At 40.2% G+C, this 17,889-nt stretch overlaps 1 protein-coding gene across 1 annotated transcript; it reads left to right on the top strand.

Annotated features, from left to right (window-relative positions):
• The first annotated feature begins 1,185 nt into the window (after positions 1-1,185).
• On the top strand, positions 1,186-17,397 carry LOC107393413 (histamine H3 receptor). Its single transcript, XM_015971741.3, has 3 exons — positions 1,186-1,896; positions 2,284-2,450; positions 14,679-17,397. The coding sequence occupies exons 1-3, from the start codon at positions 1,659-1,661 to the stop codon at positions 15,534-15,536; spliced, it is 1,263 nt and encodes a 420-aa protein (XP_015827227.1). The 5' UTR covers positions 1,186-1,658; the 3' UTR covers positions 15,537-17,397.
• The last annotated feature ends 492 nt before the right edge of the window (positions 17,398-17,889 follow it).

Below are 17,889 nucleotides of genomic sequence, written 5' to 3'. Positions count from 1 at the left end.
AGATACCTATAGATTCAACTGACCATAACTGTTCACTTACGCTCACCTCTTGTCAGCTGAGAAAAAATCCGTTCTTCTAGTTAATAAACAATGTGAGAGCAACATGTGTTATAGTTAGCTAACCCAGGTTTATGGTTATCTTTTGTGTTACAACCATTATGTTTGCTGGTGAGTGCAGAACTCCAGAAATGATGCTGACATGGTTTTGCTTTTCTTAACACAATTCATGTTGGGGCAACTGCACTCTTTAATCTAATAAATATTTTTATTTTTCATGATGGGAAAGTGCCAAGAACAACATGCTGATTGCCAGGTGATCATTTACATCAAGAAGTAATCTAACAACTTTACATTTTTCTTCATAGTAAAATGTAAAGTTCTGAGAAAGATGAAAGATTTGTGCCAGTTACTGATGATTGCAACATTTTAAAGCTATATGATTTGAATATTTATATTAGTTTTTGCTTTTGTGGCAAAATTTCTTCAAGTGTCAGAGGAGAAAAATGATCCCCATGCATTCTTACTTCTGACATTATTGACCTGCCTTGTAAAACATGCATTCATCTTATTTTGCTTTATGTTATACTCAGAAAAGTTTGCTTTGATTTCTCTCTGTCAGTGCGACCCAGGGCAGCTGTGGGTACATCGTAGCTCATCATCATTAGGGTTGTAGAGCCCTAAGAATGAACTATACAAATGCAGGCCATTTACCATTTATCTGGTCAATTTCCTCTGATGATCCTTTTTTAAGTGACAGCTTAACCCTTTGATGCATAACGGTCACTACAGTGGACAGGTACTCAAAATTGTTATTTATTTGTTTTTGCTATTAAGCACAGCTGTTGAAGACTTTATTGCATTTGAGCCCCTCCATTTGGACTTCAGTAAGCCAAGCCAACATATTTCATGCTCAGAATGCACGCTGCCCACTGAGGTGGACATGTAATAAATTATTTGTAAATTATTAAATTTTACAAAAAAATGTGTTGAAATTTGTTTCATTCACACCTAAAGACGAATGAAAAAAATTGTTTAAAAAATCATGGTTGAAGATTTCATAATTCATGCATCAAAGGGTTAATTAGTCAGCCCTGATTATATGCGTCAAATAAACGTATTCCTGTTCTGCTAATTTGCAATGGCAACAGCATAGGCTGTATTTCCAGCATGGGATGGATAAGAATAAGCTGCAGCACCTATTCTGATCTGCAAGGCAAATTTTAAATAGACAATTAATTAAGTCATTTGGAAAATCTGTCACTTGGTTTTATTTAAAACGAGCCCTCTGGTACTTTATTTAGAAAATCTGACCGGATATCTGTGAAATGAAAGCTTGACGCTAGTGACAAAATCCTCTGTGCGCTCCGCAGTCCCCGCACACCCACCAACGGCGCTGTTCTTATGATGAGAGTCCAGAAGAGACACCCGGCGGAGCTGGACACAGGTTTAAAAATGAGCGGGTGACAAACAGCTGCAGCATCCATGTCCTACTGCTGGAGGAAAATGGAAAAAGTCTCTCCATCATCCAGCCTCTGGTCTTCCATCAGCTCCACTTCTCCAAAGTGGAGCGGAACGTTCGGGCGCGTTTCTGGACTTGTCCGCTCCACCAGCGCGCGCAGTGACACAAGCCTACAATGATTTGGGCTTCTCAATAAACTATGGGCGCGTACATCCTGGAGTCCAACTCCAGCGGCAACCAGACGCCTGCGGTGTCCGAGGCTGGGACTGTCCTCCCGGGTTACCTGGTGGTGATCATATCGGTGCTCATGGTGACTCTGGTGATAGTTGTGGTGGCTGGTAACGCACTGGTCATCATGGCCTTTATTGTGGATAAAACGCTGAGAAACCAGAGCAACTATTTTTTTCTGAACCTTGCCATTTCGGATTTTCTTGTGGGTGAGTTGCGGCTCTTATTTTCTTTATTATTCAGTTAGGTTTTTGTTTTACGCGCAGCCACAGACGATCCGCTGCTGGTCAGGGGTGAATTTAGTGATCTGGTTGTATTATTTGATTCATTCATGCGCGTTTGTGCGCAATAGTATTTTTCTGCAGATTTAAAGAACTCACAGTTCTTTAAATCTGCAGCACAGGAAACGGTGCTCACACCTTACGTAATTGCCTCATGCTTCTAAAATCAGTTTGACACTTTTTTGGTAACACGCAACATTCAGCAAATTAGTCTGTCATGTGAAACAGGTCCGACCTCCAGACTGTGAGGAGGTGTGAACGATAATCATTTGAGGTGTTGAATCATCACGCAGAGCGCGCGCCTTTGTTTTCCAGGTGCTTTCTGCATTCCGGTGTACATCCCCTATAACCTGACGGGCAGGTGGATGCTGGGGAAGGGGCTCTGCAAAGTGTGGCTGGTCATGGACTACCTGCTCTGCTCCGCCTCGGTCTTCAACATCGTCCTCATTAGTTATGACCGCTTCCTGTCAGTCACAAGGGCGGTAAGTACAGGCTGCGAAGGTGCTCGTTAACACACCCAAAGTTCATATGACCACAGGCAGGTCTGCTACTCTGGAGCAGATGCTGCCTGCTGCAACAGGATGTCACTGACTTCTATAGCGTCATCCTTTCACAGGGATGCTGGTTTCATCTGTCTTCAGTTCACACATCACTGAGTCACGTAACCAAAGCACAAAGACTCTAGTAGGACTGAGCACAACTTTATTATTGTTTTTTCATTCATTTGTTGTCTCAATAATTCTAAGGATTTTTTTGTTAGCAGAAAATATGGAAGCCCTTAATAGTAAACAGAAAAGATCAGGGACGAAATTTTGATTTCAGAAGTGGGGGGGACACAGCAGGCTTGTGCGGATTTGGGGTGGGGGGTGTTATGTAAAGACCCCTTGACACGTCACGTGCCCATCTCAATAATTTTTCCATCCTCATATATATATATATATCAAAGTTAAAAAATGTACAACTCTATTATTAGTTTTATTTATTATCATTATTGAAGTGCAGTTTTGGCTGTTGACAATGGATAGGCCATTGTATTTATTGTTTTGGGTCTTTTTTTTATTGTTTTTGGTGCAACATTTTCTAACAGGGAGTGAGATTCCTTTTTTATTCAATTTTTGTTTGTTATTTTTATTCATTTAGAAGTTCTGGTTCTGGACATTTCAATGTTAAATGAAGGTTTATTTGTTGCATTTTAAAGGGTGTACTTGCATTATTATGATATATTAACATTATATTAGTGGTTATTTTGGTCTAGATAATGTTGACAATATCGTTTATCATCAACAATTTGTTGGACAAAATATCGTCCAGCAAAATTTGTTACATTCCCAGGCCTAGTCAAAAGTATAAAACTTATTTATACATAAACGGTCCCTCCTGAGATCTGGCCGTTTGTTCATTTGCTGTGTTAGAGGACATGCTGAACTAATGTTTTACACATGATCATCACCCTAACATTTGAGTGTATAAAAACATATTAAATATGTTTTTTCCCTTAAAAGTGTTTAAACAGTTGTTGCATTTCAACACACAAAAAATAAATGGAAAAAATAAGATAAATCTAATGAAAAGTGTACATCTTTGACATTAAGCTTAAAAAAAATCTGTTGACGATGATACTGTTCATTTTTCAGAGCTTTTTAATGTGAACATATACATTGCAATAGATAAGTTTACAATAAAGTTAAATGATAAAAGTTTTGAAGTTACACTTCTACTACTACTAATAATAATAACTATGATGATAATAGTAATAATAATAAAACAATAATTATAATAATACGAATAACTTGTGTCTGAGGAGTCAGTTATGTGGAGGAGATGAGTTTGTAAAAGTTAGTTTTGAGTATGTTTGTGAAGGAGGAGGTGAGTGAGCTTAATGCAGGGCTGTCACATGTTCCAACTTACGTTTTGACTTTGAAAGAAGTCTCTTATCCACTTTTCGTTTTCTTGACATGCTACCGCCTGGCTGTGCCTAACTACCAAAGACTCACAAATGAACACTTATTCAAATGTTATGTAATGGAAGCTGAGCTGAGCTCTGATATTACACAGCGTCTAGTTGACGATGTGACTCAGTACCGGTGTTCCCTAGCGGCTCCAAACTAGCAAAACAACGTGAGCACGTTCTGACTGTTTCCAACTTGAGTGACAGCAGCAACAGCCAATAATACGTTAGCAAGTATCAGCAGAGCCAATAGATTAGCTTTTGGGCGGGTCTAATAGTAAACCGGTTTCCGTTTCGGTCCTAGTGCTCAACCAAATCCATTTAATGGAGCGTAACATTGTTTTTGGACGGAAAAAAGTGCAGGGGACCAAAACTGCCTTTTGAAAAAGTGGGGGGGACATGTCCCACCCGTCCCCCCCCCCCAAAATTACGTCCCAGGAAAAGATAATTTTCAGATGGTCATGTTTCAGAAATGAAAAAAAAAAATCTATAAAACTTTTGTATCCTTATTTCATTTTTAGTATGCCAAACAGTAAAAAGAAACAATAAATTAGAATTGAGTCAACCTATTGTTTATTTATTTGACCATTTACATTTTAGGACTTCAGTTGATTTGCTGTAAAAAAAATGACTGAAACAAACATTGTAACTCCAGAAAGTTTTCAAAGGAGTGGCCAGATGGGGGCCATTGAAATCTTGGGGTGTGTAAATCCTAAGGGCGCGGGGGGACATGACACCCCTGGTAAAGTGTCCCTGCCAAAATTATTGTAAGCATATATACATATTAAATATTTGTTATAGTACTATTATCCAATGAAATCAGAGCACAAACAAAAACCAAACCACTAAACAATGTGTTTTCAGTCATTGAAAGATTACGATCCCCATTCTTTAAAATGGTATGGTCCACACAAGCTGTTTGGAACAGGCGAGGCTGCCTGCCATTGGAGCAGCAGGGAGCCCAGTCTCACAGGAGGGGAGGATAACAGCAGTTTGTGTTAAAGCCAGTAATCACCACCACACTTCCAATACCAAATAATTGCTTTTCTGTGCTAAACGTTGGAACTTTACTAATAAAATGTCCCGTTAACCCTCTCAGGCTCAAAACAAGTTTTGATATAAGGACGAACAACTAAGTCCTTCAGGGGCACTTCTGTGTTAAAAAAAGCTCATGAAACACGTATGTGGAGTAACCAGGTAGGCAGGTTTTAACTGTTGCACATCTGCAACGCCTGCCTCCAGAGGGTTAAGAAGCTGCAGTGCTTTTATCTCCCTTCAGTTTGCTTACTACACTTCTCCAAGTTTGTGGACTAAAAATGCAAAAAAATATAACAAAAAGAAAGTCAAAGCTTTGGCTCCATTCTGTTAACCCTCTGGAGGCAGGCGTTGCAGATGTGCAACAGTTAAAACCTACCTACCTGGTTACTCCACACACGTGTTTCATGAGCTTTTTTTAACACAGAAGTACCCCTGAAGGACTTAGTTGTTCTTCGTTTTATCAAAACTTGTTTTGAGCCTGAGAGGGTTAAAGCAAAAATCTACAGAGCTAAATAGTTTGACTAAAATTACCAGCAATTTAATAAATCATCTAATTATTCATTACATTGTTCTGAGAGCCAAAGCATGACCCGTCTTAACTGCCAAAAAAATAAATAAAAAAATTGTATATATATATATATATATATATATATATATATATATATATATATATATATATATGTATACACACACACGTACATACATACACCTTCTAATTCAAGGTGTTTTCTTTATTTTCATGACAATTTACATTGGTAGATTCTCACTGAAGGCATCAAAACTGAATGAACACATGTGGAGTTATGAACTTAACCAAAAAAGGTGAAATAACTGAAAACATGTTTTGTATTCAGTTTTCTTCATATAGCCACCCTTTGCTCTGATTACAGCATTCTGATTGGCTTTCTCTTGATGAGCTTCGAGGTAGTCACCTGAAATGGTTTTCCAACAGTCTTGAACAGGGGCGGTTCTAGACCAAATTTTCCAGGGGGGCCACAGTGGGGCCAGTATTTTTTCATGGGGCGCAAGAAAAAAAAGGGAAAAATTAGGGCAATTTCAAAATTAGTTTTTGTCTCCGCCATATGACAAATTTTATGCTTGTGCACAATTTTACCAAAGGACATTCCTAGTACTGTGAAACTACTCACTTTTTTGTTCTCTTCTTTTTCATATCTATCTTTACTATATTTTGGGGATCGAATTTATCAAAAATTTTCCTTTACTTTTTTCATCTATGATCTTTTACAGCTGTATTTTACTAACATAAGATTCAAATAAATTCATAATAAAAGACAATGAACAAATAAACTATTACAGCGAATGCAGTAATGGTTTACTTGTGAAAGTAAAACTGGAATGTTTTTATGGTACTCAGATAACAATTCTGAATGCTTCACCACAACATGAGACTTGAGTAAAAAAAAATTCTAGTTGATTATTATAGTTTGTGACTTTATTTGAAGATTACATGTACTGTACATATGAAAAATAAACATTCAAACAAATTAAATATGTGCACAATACAATTTCTTAGTGCAGTGCTTTTTGTAGTAAACACACACACACACACACACACACACACACACACACACAGAGCAGCATTATACAGGTGCTGGCCAGTAAATTAGAATATCATCAAAAGGTTGAAAATATTTCAGTAATTCCATTCAAAACGTGAAACTTGTACATTATATTCATGCAATGCACACAGACCAATGTATTTCCGATGTTTATTACGTTTAATTTTGATATTTATAGGTGACAACCAATGAAAACATCAAATCTGGTATCTCAGAAAATTAGAATATTCTAAAGGCCAATGAAAAAATGTTTGTTTCTCTAATGTTGGCCAACTGAAAAGAATGAACATGAAAAGAATGTGCATGTATAGCACTCAATACTTAGTCGGGGCTCCTTTTGCCTCAATAACTGCAGTAATGCGGCGTGGCATGGACTCGATCAGTCTGTGGCACTGCTCAGGTGTTATGAGAGCCCAGGCTGCTCTGATAGTCGTCTTCAGCTCCTCTGCATTGTTGGGTCTAGCGTATTGCATCCTCCGCTTCACAATACCCCATAGATTTTCTATGGGGTTAAGGTCAGGCGAGTTTGCTGGCCAATCAAGGACAGGGATACCATGGTCCTTGAACCAGGTGCTGGTGGTTTTGGCACTGTGTGCAGGTGCCAAGTCCTGTTGAAAGGTGAAGTCTGCATCCCCATAAAGTTGGTCAGCAGCAGGAAGCATGAAGTGCTCTAAAACTTCCTGGTAGACGGCTGCATTGACCCTGGACCTCAGGAAACAGAGTGGGCCAACACCGGCAGATGACATGGCACCCCACACCATCACTGACGGTGGAAACTTTACACTGGACCTCATGCAACGTGGATTCTGTGCTTCTCCGCTCTTCCTCCAGACTCTGGGTCCTTGATTTCCAAAGGAAATGCAGAACTTGCTTTCATCAGAAAACATAACTTTGGACCACTCAGCATCAGTCCAGTCCTTTTTGTCCTTGGCCCAGGCGAGACGCTTCTTGCGCTGTTTCATGTTCAAGAGTGGCTTGACACACGGAATGCGACACCTGAATCCCATGTCTTTCATGAGTCTCCTCGTGGTGGTTCTTGAAGCGCTGACTCCAGCTGCAGTCCACTCTTTGTGGATCTCCCCCACATTTTTGAATGGGTTTGTCGTCACAATTCTCTGCATGGTGCGGTTATCCCTAGAGCTTGTACACTTTTTTCTACAACATTTTTTCCGTCCCTTCGCCTGTCTGTTAATGTGCTTGGACACAGAGCTCTGCGAACAGCCAGCTTCTTTAGCAATCACCTTTTGTGTCTTGCCCTCCTTGTGCAAGGTGTCAATGATTGTCTTTTGGACAGCTGTTAAGTCAGAAGTCTTCCCCATGATTGTGGTGCCTTCAAAACAAGACTGAGGGACCTTTTAAAGGCCTTTGCAGGTGTTTTGAGTAAATCAGCTGATTAGAGTGGCAGCAGGTGTCTTCTATATTCAGCCTTTTCAGAATATTCTAATTTTTTGAGATACCAAGTTTGGAGTTTTCATTAGTTGTCACTTATGAATATCAAATTTAAATGTAATGAACATTGGAAATACATTGGTCTGTGTGCATTGCATGAATATAATGTACAAGTTTCACGTTTTGAATGGAATTACTGAAATATTTTCAACCTTTTGATGATATTCTAATTTACTGGCCAGCACCTGTATAAAGCTGTAACAAAAGTACTTTGCATGTACCCTCAGTTGCTTTTTTCCAGTTCCTAAATCCACATGGTGAGTCAAACACACTTCCTGCACTACTTGGTGAGCTAAAATGTCTGCATGCATGACTTTCATCCCAGCTTGGCTGAAAGCTGTCTTCTGTCTCCTATTAATGCCACCGGAAATGTCCTCAAACTAGGCTGAGTAGGTGGGTCATCCTTGCACTTGCTGATATCTGAAAGAAAATAAATGTTAGCATGAGGATAAAAGTCATAATTAGTTAATTCAGAGTCTTATTTTATCAATTTATTAAATATAAACAACAGAAATGTTGGTCCAGAGTCAGCATGCCTGAAATGCATTTTACACACAGTATGAGCTGCAAACACAGAGGGGTTGTTCAACACCCACAGACCTGACAGAAGATGTCCCTCTTTTTGCTCCTCACTCTCTCCCTCACAGCCTACATCTTCCTCCTCACTCTCAGGGTGGACAGCCTCTGACCTCTCTGGTTCCTCTCCAACCAACTCCTCCTTCTCTTTCATCCTTCTTCTCAGCTCCCTCGTGACTTTCATCCTCTCTCTGTCTACGCTGTTCTTTATTAACAGCGGTAAAAAAGGACAAAATGTCCCTTTTTCTTTTCATGGCCGCTGATGCTTCCAGTCAGTGCTGCGAGAAAGTCAAAGATAAATGAATACTGTGATCTAATCTCAACGTGTCTAAGGCTTAAAATGCAGCAACTTCATTTTTATTTTACAGTTAACGTTAAAAAGGAAAAACAAATCAGTTTTAACTGTGGATAGACTCAGTTAGGAACTTAAAAGTAAATGACAGAAACGCGCGACTACGATCAAAACACTGATCAGGAAAATAAACTGTATTGCTTACCTTCGTCTCTTAGTGTCTTTTCCATTAGTCGTGCTCAAGAATTTCTTCGGGTCCCATTTAAATGATTTTTAATCTTTTATTCAAAAATCCACCGGGTAAACAGTTCTGTCCACAGAGTGTGCTGCGCTCTAAAGGCTCCGTGTGAAACGCTGCAGCACATTAGTTCCCATCTCCCGTCTTCAGATCTCTTCAGCACAGGGGCCATAACAGGGGCCAGGGCCGGTTCTACAGGGGCCCAGGCCCCTGTTATGGCCCCTGTTTAAAACCGCCAATGGTCTTGAAGGAGCTCCCTGAGGTGTTTAGCACCTTAAGCCTTTGTAAATGGTCATGAATATAAAGACAACACATTGAATGAAAAGGTGTGTCCAAACTTTTGGCCTGTATACAGTACTTTACTTAGTTCACCAAGTTATGACACTGATAGAGCAGGTCTGATCATCTCTTTCTGTTGCTGCTGATCACAGCTGGTTGCTTAGGGACAGACTACGGGAAGTAAACTTTCACTTCCTGTTACTTGATCACCCCAGGATTGCTTTTCTAGATCTATCTGATCAGTTAAAAGATTTTTTTAATGGAACGTTTGTAAATTCTTTTTAATAACCTCCACATCATGTGACTCGGTCTTCATTGTGAAAAGGTTGCAGTGACGCTGTAGTACTGCTGTTGTTTAACATGCTGGAGGCCCACCCTCCAAGTTGCAAAGCAGCAGGTGATAGCAATTTTTCAAAACAAAAGCCATCACAGATTTTTAGGTGTTTTATTATACTGTTGTGTACAGAGTATAAAATATACTGCAATATTGGAATTAGGGACCTGCCTTCTTATGTACTTCAGTATCTTATTTTACAGTCTGTTGCTCGATGGACAAAAAAATAAAAATCTATGAATCAATAAATAATTTCCACTAAAAGTTTGGAAATATTATTTCAGTTAATTAGTTTTCCTCTTCAGTTTTACCACTTGGTGTTTTCCTCATTTGAAATCTTGATTAGTCACCTGCTATTGGTTGTGTATGCTAGACATAAGCAGCACAACTGATTATGTGGGTAGCACCCTCAAAGGTGTCCAGGAAGTCCAGCAGCAGTCTCCTGTTGTTTAGAGTTGCTTGGTGGATTGAATGATTGCACCTGCCCAGTGATACGGGGAAACAAACTCGTATTGGTTTCACATCACAGATTATAAATGTGACTATTCAGACATTCCAACAACATAAAGGGTCTATGGTGATAGAGGAGTTTTGTGGCCGCCCAGTAACCGGAGAGTTTCATGCTAGTACGTCATCGTGGCCTTTGGCAAGACACTTCACTCTGCTTACCTACTGATGGCGGTCAGACGGACCGGTGGCGGTCAGACGGACCGGTGGTGGTCAGACGGACCGGTGGCGGTCAGACGGACCGGTGTTGGTCAGACGGACCGGTGTTGGTCAGACGGACCGGTGGCGGTCAGACGGACCGGTGGTGGTCAGACGGACCGGTGGCGGTCAGACGGACCGGTGGCGGTCAGACGGACCGGTGGTGGTCAGACGGACCGGTGGCGGTCAGACGGACCGGTGGCGGTCAGACGGACCGGTGGCGGTCAGACGGACCGGTGGCGCCTGCGTACGGCAGCTTTGTTTCCATCTGGCAATATTGTAGCGCATTACCACCAGTGTGGGAATGTGTGTATGGGTGAATGTCTGATGTGTTGTAAAGCTCCTTGGGTAGTTGCAGAACTCTAGAAGATGCTATATAAATACAAGCCATTTACTATGTGTTTTACAATGTTTTAATTTAATAATACCAATGGGTACTATTAAACTGTAAATGTTAACTGAAACAACATTTCCAAACCTTTTTGCAACTCATTGAAGCTTGTTCTATTATGCATGTAGACCATCTGGTCAGGAGGAGGCAGTCAAATGCAAAAGGGACAGCTGTTTCCTCCTTAGTGCCCCCATTGGTGCCAAGTTTGTGTATATTTTTGATCACTTTTGAACATTTGTCTGACTTATGTCTTTGTGTAAAATTAAAGCACTGGAGATCTAAAGAGAGACCAAAGTAAATATTTAGACTCAATAATTATTAGGGTTGTGTTGGTAAGAAACTGACGATATGATATGTAGACAATTCCATATAATCAACACTAAAAGCCAGATGATATTGGCAGTTTTATGACTCAATTTAGTGGGAAAACTTAGGTGAGACACTTCCAAAATGCATTCAGTGTTGAGATCTTGCAGTTCCGTCAAAATGCAGGCAGTAAAAACTGCTGCCAACTAGCAGTCGTAGACACCACAATAAAGAAATGTAGTAAATGTTTACATGTAAATTCTCAAAAAAAGAAATAACAAACTTGCTTTTGAAAAATGATTTAGTATCCTAACATGAAATATCACAATTATTCAGCGTATTAGTTTGATGGATAAAACCACCAGAACATGTTATAACCATGATGCTAAGTTGGGCAGCAGACTCCTCTGGACATTTCTGGAGCTCTTTACTATAAAAAAAAAAAAAGAATTTTGCATTGGATGTTATCACACAGATCTATGTTAACTATGTTAACGCTCCAGGGTCCCCCAACGCCTACCTGCATGCACACAATAAAAACTGATTCATTACAAACTTTAAACAGACATACATAGTCCTGAAAGTACTATTGGTTGTCTTATTTGGATTTTATAAACGTAATATTTGCTAATATAATATTGATAACTTCACAACCTCAGCACAGAGTAAATTGTGGGGACCCCCTAGGAGGGTTACGCACCACAGGTTGGGAAACATTTTTTGGGGGGGATATTTGAATCAGTCTCAACTTTGTGTATTTAACAGCATTCAGAACGTTCAAGAGCCAGAAAAGTCTAAGGAAAATGTCCTGGAAGTCCGATTTATTTTCCTGTAACCTTAGCAAGCTTTCTCAGTTCTGTGGGGATTTTAAACACAGTCTCATATTTGGTAAAACTTCTGCATGTTAACCAGATGTTTTGAAGCTCTTTTTTAATTCAATTCAATTCAAGTTTATTTATAAAGCGCCAAATCACGACAAGAGTCGTCTCAAGGCACTTCACATAATAAACATTCCAATTCAGGTCAGTTCATTAAGCCAATCAGAAATAATGTGTCCTATATAAGGAACCCAGCAAATTTCATCAAGTCACTGACTAGTGTCAGAGACTATACAGCAGTCCTCATACCAAGCAAGCATGCAGCGACAGTGGAGAGGAAAACTCCCTTTTAACAGGAAGAAACCTCCAGAGAATCCTGGCTCAGTATAAGCAGCCATCCTCCACGACTCACTGGGGATCGAGAAGACAGAGCAGGCACACACACACACACACACACACACACACACACACACACACACACACACACACACACACACACACAAACACACACACACACAAGTAATGTGTCCATGGTTACACCGTGATTTCTTAGTCAATATTCTATTTGGTGAAACATAAACTTTATTGTATTTATCCTAGTGGATCTATAATTAAACAGATAAACTAGTAGTAGCACATCCAACGTCAAGGAAAGCAAAAAGCCATCATCAGGAGAGGGAGAATGTATTAGTGGTTAGCAGCAGTGTGCTAGACGATGGCCCCCTCCATGAGGCCACCACAGCTCAGCAGAACGTCGTTGTAGCTTCTTCTGGGGAGAAAAAACACTTAGAGAGAAAATAAAGTTAACAGCTGAAATTGCACAAAATAGTACAGTTAAAGAGCAGATAGTAGAAGAAGGTAGTAGAGTGTGAAAAGTGGTCAGTGTGTCCTCCAGCAGTCTAAGCCTATAGCAGCATAACTACAGAGTTAACTCTGGATAATCTATCCTATTTAGATGGAGGCATGTTGGAGTCAGGGCAAGGGAGAGCCGTCTTTACCGACTGTACACTCCACCTCCCTCTACTCCCCCACTTGTCCAGATTTAGGCTAACATCAGATTTTAACCACAGGCCCTATCAAATAAAAATGTTTTAAGCCTAGTCTTTAAAGTAGACAAAGTGTCTGCCTCACGGACTAAAGCTGGGAGCTGGTTCCACAGGAGAGGAGCCTGATAACTAAAAGAGCTGCCTCCCATCCTAATTTTAGATATTCTGGGAACCACCAGTAGACCTGCAGTCTGAGAGCGAAGTGCTCAGTTAGGAACGTATGGAACGATCAGATCACTGATGTATGATGGAGCTTGATTATTAAGAGTTTTATATGTGAGAAGAATAATCTTAAAATCTATTCTGAATTTAACAGGTAGCCAATGTAGGGAAGCTAAGACAGGAGAGATATGATCTCTCTTTTTAATTCTCATCAGAACTCTAGCTGCAGCATTTGTTTCTTGGTTAGTAATAAATCTGATGAGTCTTTGAAAAGCCCCCAAACAGAAGAACAGATTATAACCCTTTCTTATATTGAAAAGGTGGGAGCTGGTGTAAAGCTGTATTGGGTTGATCAAACACAGCGTTCCATATCTTAGATGATGTCATGGTTATGTAAGTGGTATCATTCTGGTTTTAGTAAACCCTTTCATGATCTTTTTGTGAGTGTAGAATCTGGAATGAAAGTGTGGAGGAAACACAGGTCCAGTCAACATCCGCTGCAGAGGGCCAGCGTTTAGTACAACTGACTCATTCTTTTGAAGTAAACAATCCAAATATTAAAAATGCTCTAAATATGTTTTACAAGGAAAGAAGTTTAAATCCAAATAGCTAAGTAGTTTTAGTCATAAAAATAGGGTATCTTTAGGTTTTCCTCTGTGACGTAGGAAAATGTTCATGTTATCAATATTGTGAACTATTAGTTTTATTATAACTGTAAGCATTTCTCATATTCCAGATGAATTATTAAAATTAAAAAAATCCCAAATGTCTTTCATTTATTTGGGTTTTTTAATTTTGAGGTAATTTTCTTACATCCTGCGTAAGGCTTTTCCAATAAAATCTTTATTGATTTTGATTTGAGTGACAGCCCTCAACAGCCTTCCATGAAATCTTATCTTTGCATTTCTTCTGTGAAATCCACAGAGAGCAGCAGCGCCGCTTTCATTTGCAGCCCAACTGTCTTAGCTTTTGACGTGAGATCTCAAGATCGGGGCCCGTTTCATTTATGAGTGATCTTAAAGAAGCGTTGTGTCATCATCAGTGTTAGTTTGTTTTATCACCTCTTTCTCTTCTTAAGTGTGTCTTTGCCCACATTAGCAGCACCAGTGAAACACCAGCTGCTGCAACCATAAAGGCACTTTGAGGGTTTAATTAGAAAAAGAACAAAAGAACCAGCAGCAAATAGGGGATCTCTTCTAAATGAGGGTTCAGCAAGTGCAGAGAGAGACTGAGCGATTGGAAACCAGATGTCTCTTTCACAGACGAGTTGCATCAGTGAATGTGGCTCTCAGCCCAACGTTCCCCGGCTCTCTTTGGCTTCAGTGACACACCGTGGAATGAGTGCGTCATGAGTGGGCTTTATTTACAGCATCCCTCCGCAGCTCTGATACAACACAATGAAAGCTTCGACTGAAGAGGAGACTCTGAGCAGGAGCCATCGTGTTGTGTTAGAGCAGCTACGCCTGTTTGAAATGTCACCAACGCTGATGTTAGGAAGCAGTTTGTGTTCAAAGAGCATCCGTGTGAGTCAAATTCTTCTCACTGCAGGTTAAATACAGAGCCCAGAGGAACATCACTCGCCAGGCCGTGCTGAAGATGGTGGCGGTGTGGGTGTTGGCCTTCCTCCTCTACGGTCCTGCCATCATCTTCTGGGAGGCGATAGTGGGTCAGAGCATTGTCCCGGCCCACGAATGCTACGCAGAGTTTTACTTCACCTGGTACTTCCTGCTCAGCGCTTCTACCTTTGAGTTCTTCACCCCATTTGTGTCGGTAGCCTTCTTCAACCTCAGCATCTACCTTAACATCCATCAGAGGAACAAGAACGGCAACGCTTCTGCGGAGGAGGATGTCGCGCCTCGGCGGAAATCCAAGAAGCACAAAGACGGAGTGGGCTGGTCTGTGTTTTTTGTCAAAACTCGGAAGGTGACATCCAGCGAGCCTGCTGCTATCTCTGCGGTTATCGAGGATGACGACATCCTGTCGCCGTCTTCCAGCGAGTGTCCTGACACCAGTCAGATCTTTGTACAGAGGGAGAAATTCTCTCCACATAGAAAAAACTCCAGGCTGTTTCAGCCCACAGCCTCGTGCATGGCTCCCGGCCGGAGAACGCCGGGATCGCGTCTTTCCCGAGACAAAAAGATTGCAAAGTCTTTGGCTATCATAGTCTGTATATTTGGAATATGCTGGGCTCCGTACACTCTGCTGATGATTATCCGTGCTGCCTGTGGCGGTGAATGTGTGGCCAACTATTGGTACGAGATTACCTTTTGGCTCCTGTGGCTGAACTCGGCCATCAACCCGTTCTTGTACCCTCTGTGCCACAGCAGCTTCCGGAGGGCTTTCTCAAAGATCCTGTGTCCCAAACGACAGTCGGTGCAGCCTCAAATGGAGGCTCAGTCCTGTTAGGACAAACTCTCCTGTGCAGCCATAAGTTATGAATGCTGTAAACGTTGATAGTCATGCTCTGTAAAAAACTAAATCCATATGATGTTCTTCCATGATTAAAAAAAAGACGTTTGTATGTAAGTGAGAAGTGTCGGAACAGCAATACAACGGAGCAGAACGAAGCCGGAGATGCTGATAATGATAGAGTCGGTACGCTGACTCCCACTGCATCAGTGTTAGCAGATATAATTGCTCTTGATTAAAGCGCCCCAGAGAGCCACTGTCCAATTTTTCAAACGCTGTAAATGTTGGTTTCAAAATGTATGTAAACCTTCACTGTAAGTAGCACAATGACGGGACTAAGGCTTTCAGATGTTAATGTGCTCATGCTGTGAGGTGATGACTTCTGTAGCCAAATTGTCATTGATTACCATCATTTAGTTCAAGGTGTTGCATTAGGCGTGCCGTACAATGCATGAAGACGCTGCATCATTGTCTGTCTGAATGGAAGCAAAGAAAAAGGAACGTCCCCTGCCTGCAACTAACATCTACTTTCACTCTTTTAAAAGCAGCGAAAAACCTTTGAAGTCCCATTTGTATGACGCTGATAAAGAGCAAGGACCTAATGGTCCTTTAATGTTTTCACAACCCCTGGCACACGAAATCCTGTTGCTTTACCTTTTTAAAAATGAAGCTGTTAATTTGTAAAGGACCTTTAGCGTTTGTCTTCAAAAAGCCGATCCAAGCTTTTCATCATCACGCAGCAATAGAATCACTAATACCGAGTCCTCAAACTTCAAAGCACAAGAAAGGAGCAAGGGACTACTGGCTGTCATTTTGTTTTTCACAGTCGAATCTTGTGGTCTTGCTCCGTCTGCACAGAATGTATCTCTGAGGTTGATGTTAGTGTGCCTATGAAATGAAAACAAGAGTAAAGCTTCATGCCAAACATTAGAGTTCAGTTGGCGGAGGGGATTGTGTTCATCTTGTGAAGTATTTCATCAAAAATGTTGCCCCTTTTTTTACCTAAATATTAAAACCCATAGGCCTAACGCTAGTCTGCAGAAACGTGTTCTATTTAGGGATTGGATCATAGGAGGTTTACATTTCTGAGAAAACAAGCTGTTACACATCAAATTACATAAAGTTTTAGAATATAATTAGATTTTCTATAAGGCTTAAAAATTAAACCTGGTTTTCTCTTTTTTAAATAATATTGTCACCTGATTGTGTTTAGTTATTTCTATTCTAGTTGGTGTAGACGATCATTAGACATCTTCCTCTTGCATTGGACTTTTTTTCCTAATACATTAACCCTTTGATGCATAACGGTCACTACAGTGGACAGGTACTCTAAAGTGTTATTTATTTATTTTTGCTATTAAGCACAGCTGTTGAAGACTTTATTGCATTTGAGCCCCTCCGTTTGGACTTCAGTAAGTCCAGCCGACATATTTCATGCTCAGAATACACGCTGTCCACTGAGGTGGACATGTAATAAACTATGTGTAAATTAATAAACGTTACAAAAAACATTTGTTGAAATTTGTTTCATTCACACCTAAAGACGAATGAAAAAAAATTGTTAACAAAACCATGGTTGGAGATTTCATAATTCATGCATCAAAGGGTTAATAACATGCAACCAGGTGGTACAAAAGTCTGTTTATTGGGAGAAATGATCTGATTTTTTTAAAGAAACCTTTTTATTAGACTTGATCTGGACTGTTCAGAAGGTAAACTGCCTTCAGACTGTAGATGATACAAGCCATCCTCTGTCTATTTGCAGGGAGGATAAACAAGTTCAATTAAAAAGACTTTAATTTGATCTGCCTGTAATCAAAACATTTCAATTAATTCTGAATAAAAATGACTGACTTCATTTTGTTGAGTGAGTGAGTTATGGTAAAAACTGCCAAATCTAATCAAATACGTGATCTGAAACAACTTAAAATTAGAAAAACTTAATTGCCTAATTTCCTCTTAATTCAAAATCCGTTTTAATGGTAGCGGTCTACTTTGAATGAAGAACAGTTCTGAGTTTGTACATATTTCTGATGACTCCAGGAACAGATGTTGCTCTTTTACAAAGCTGTGAAAAAATATTAGCCTCCTTACAATTGTTTCTGTTTTTGTCACACTCAAAGGTTTTGTGTCAGCAAACATGATTAGGAGAAAGTAAATAGAAATACAGTGTTTACGGTGTAACCTGCTCTACCTCCTGACAAAAAATGTGTGTGTGACAAACAGGAAAAGCAGAAGAAATGTGTTCTGAGGCAAATGCTGTTTTTTTCCACTGCAGCGTGTTTGATTAACACAAAGATAGCCTAAGCAGGGACTTTCCTCTCCTCAGCCACTTGGGCCAGCTCCTCCA

This window comes from Nothobranchius furzeri, chromosome 8 (genome assembly GCF_043380555.1).
Source record: "Nothobranchius furzeri strain GRZ-AD chromosome 8, NfurGRZ-RIMD1, whole genome shotgun sequence".
Classification (NCBI taxonomy): domain Eukaryota; kingdom Metazoa; phylum Chordata; class Actinopteri; order Cyprinodontiformes; family Nothobranchiidae; genus Nothobranchius; species Nothobranchius furzeri.
The sequence above is the reverse complement of the archived record's forward strand: the minus strand, read 5'-3'. Positions and strand labels throughout refer to the sequence as shown.

What these genes read in the sequence shown, in the direction of transcription:
- LOC107393413 (XM_015971741.3), top strand. Translation starts at nt 1,659, where the DNA reads ATGGGCGCGTACATCCTGGAGTCCAACTCCAGCGGCAACCAGACGCCT. An exon ending in CATTTCGGATTTTCTTGTGG is followed by an intron (nt 1,897 to 2,283) that starts GTGAGTTGCGGC and finishes TTTGTTTTCCAG; the next exon opens with GTGCTTTCTGCATTCCGGTG. An exon ending in TCCTGTCAGTCACAAGGGCG is followed by an intron (nt 2,451 to 14,678) that starts GTAAGTACAGGC and finishes TTCTCACTGCAG; the next exon opens with GTTAAATACAGAGCCCAGAG.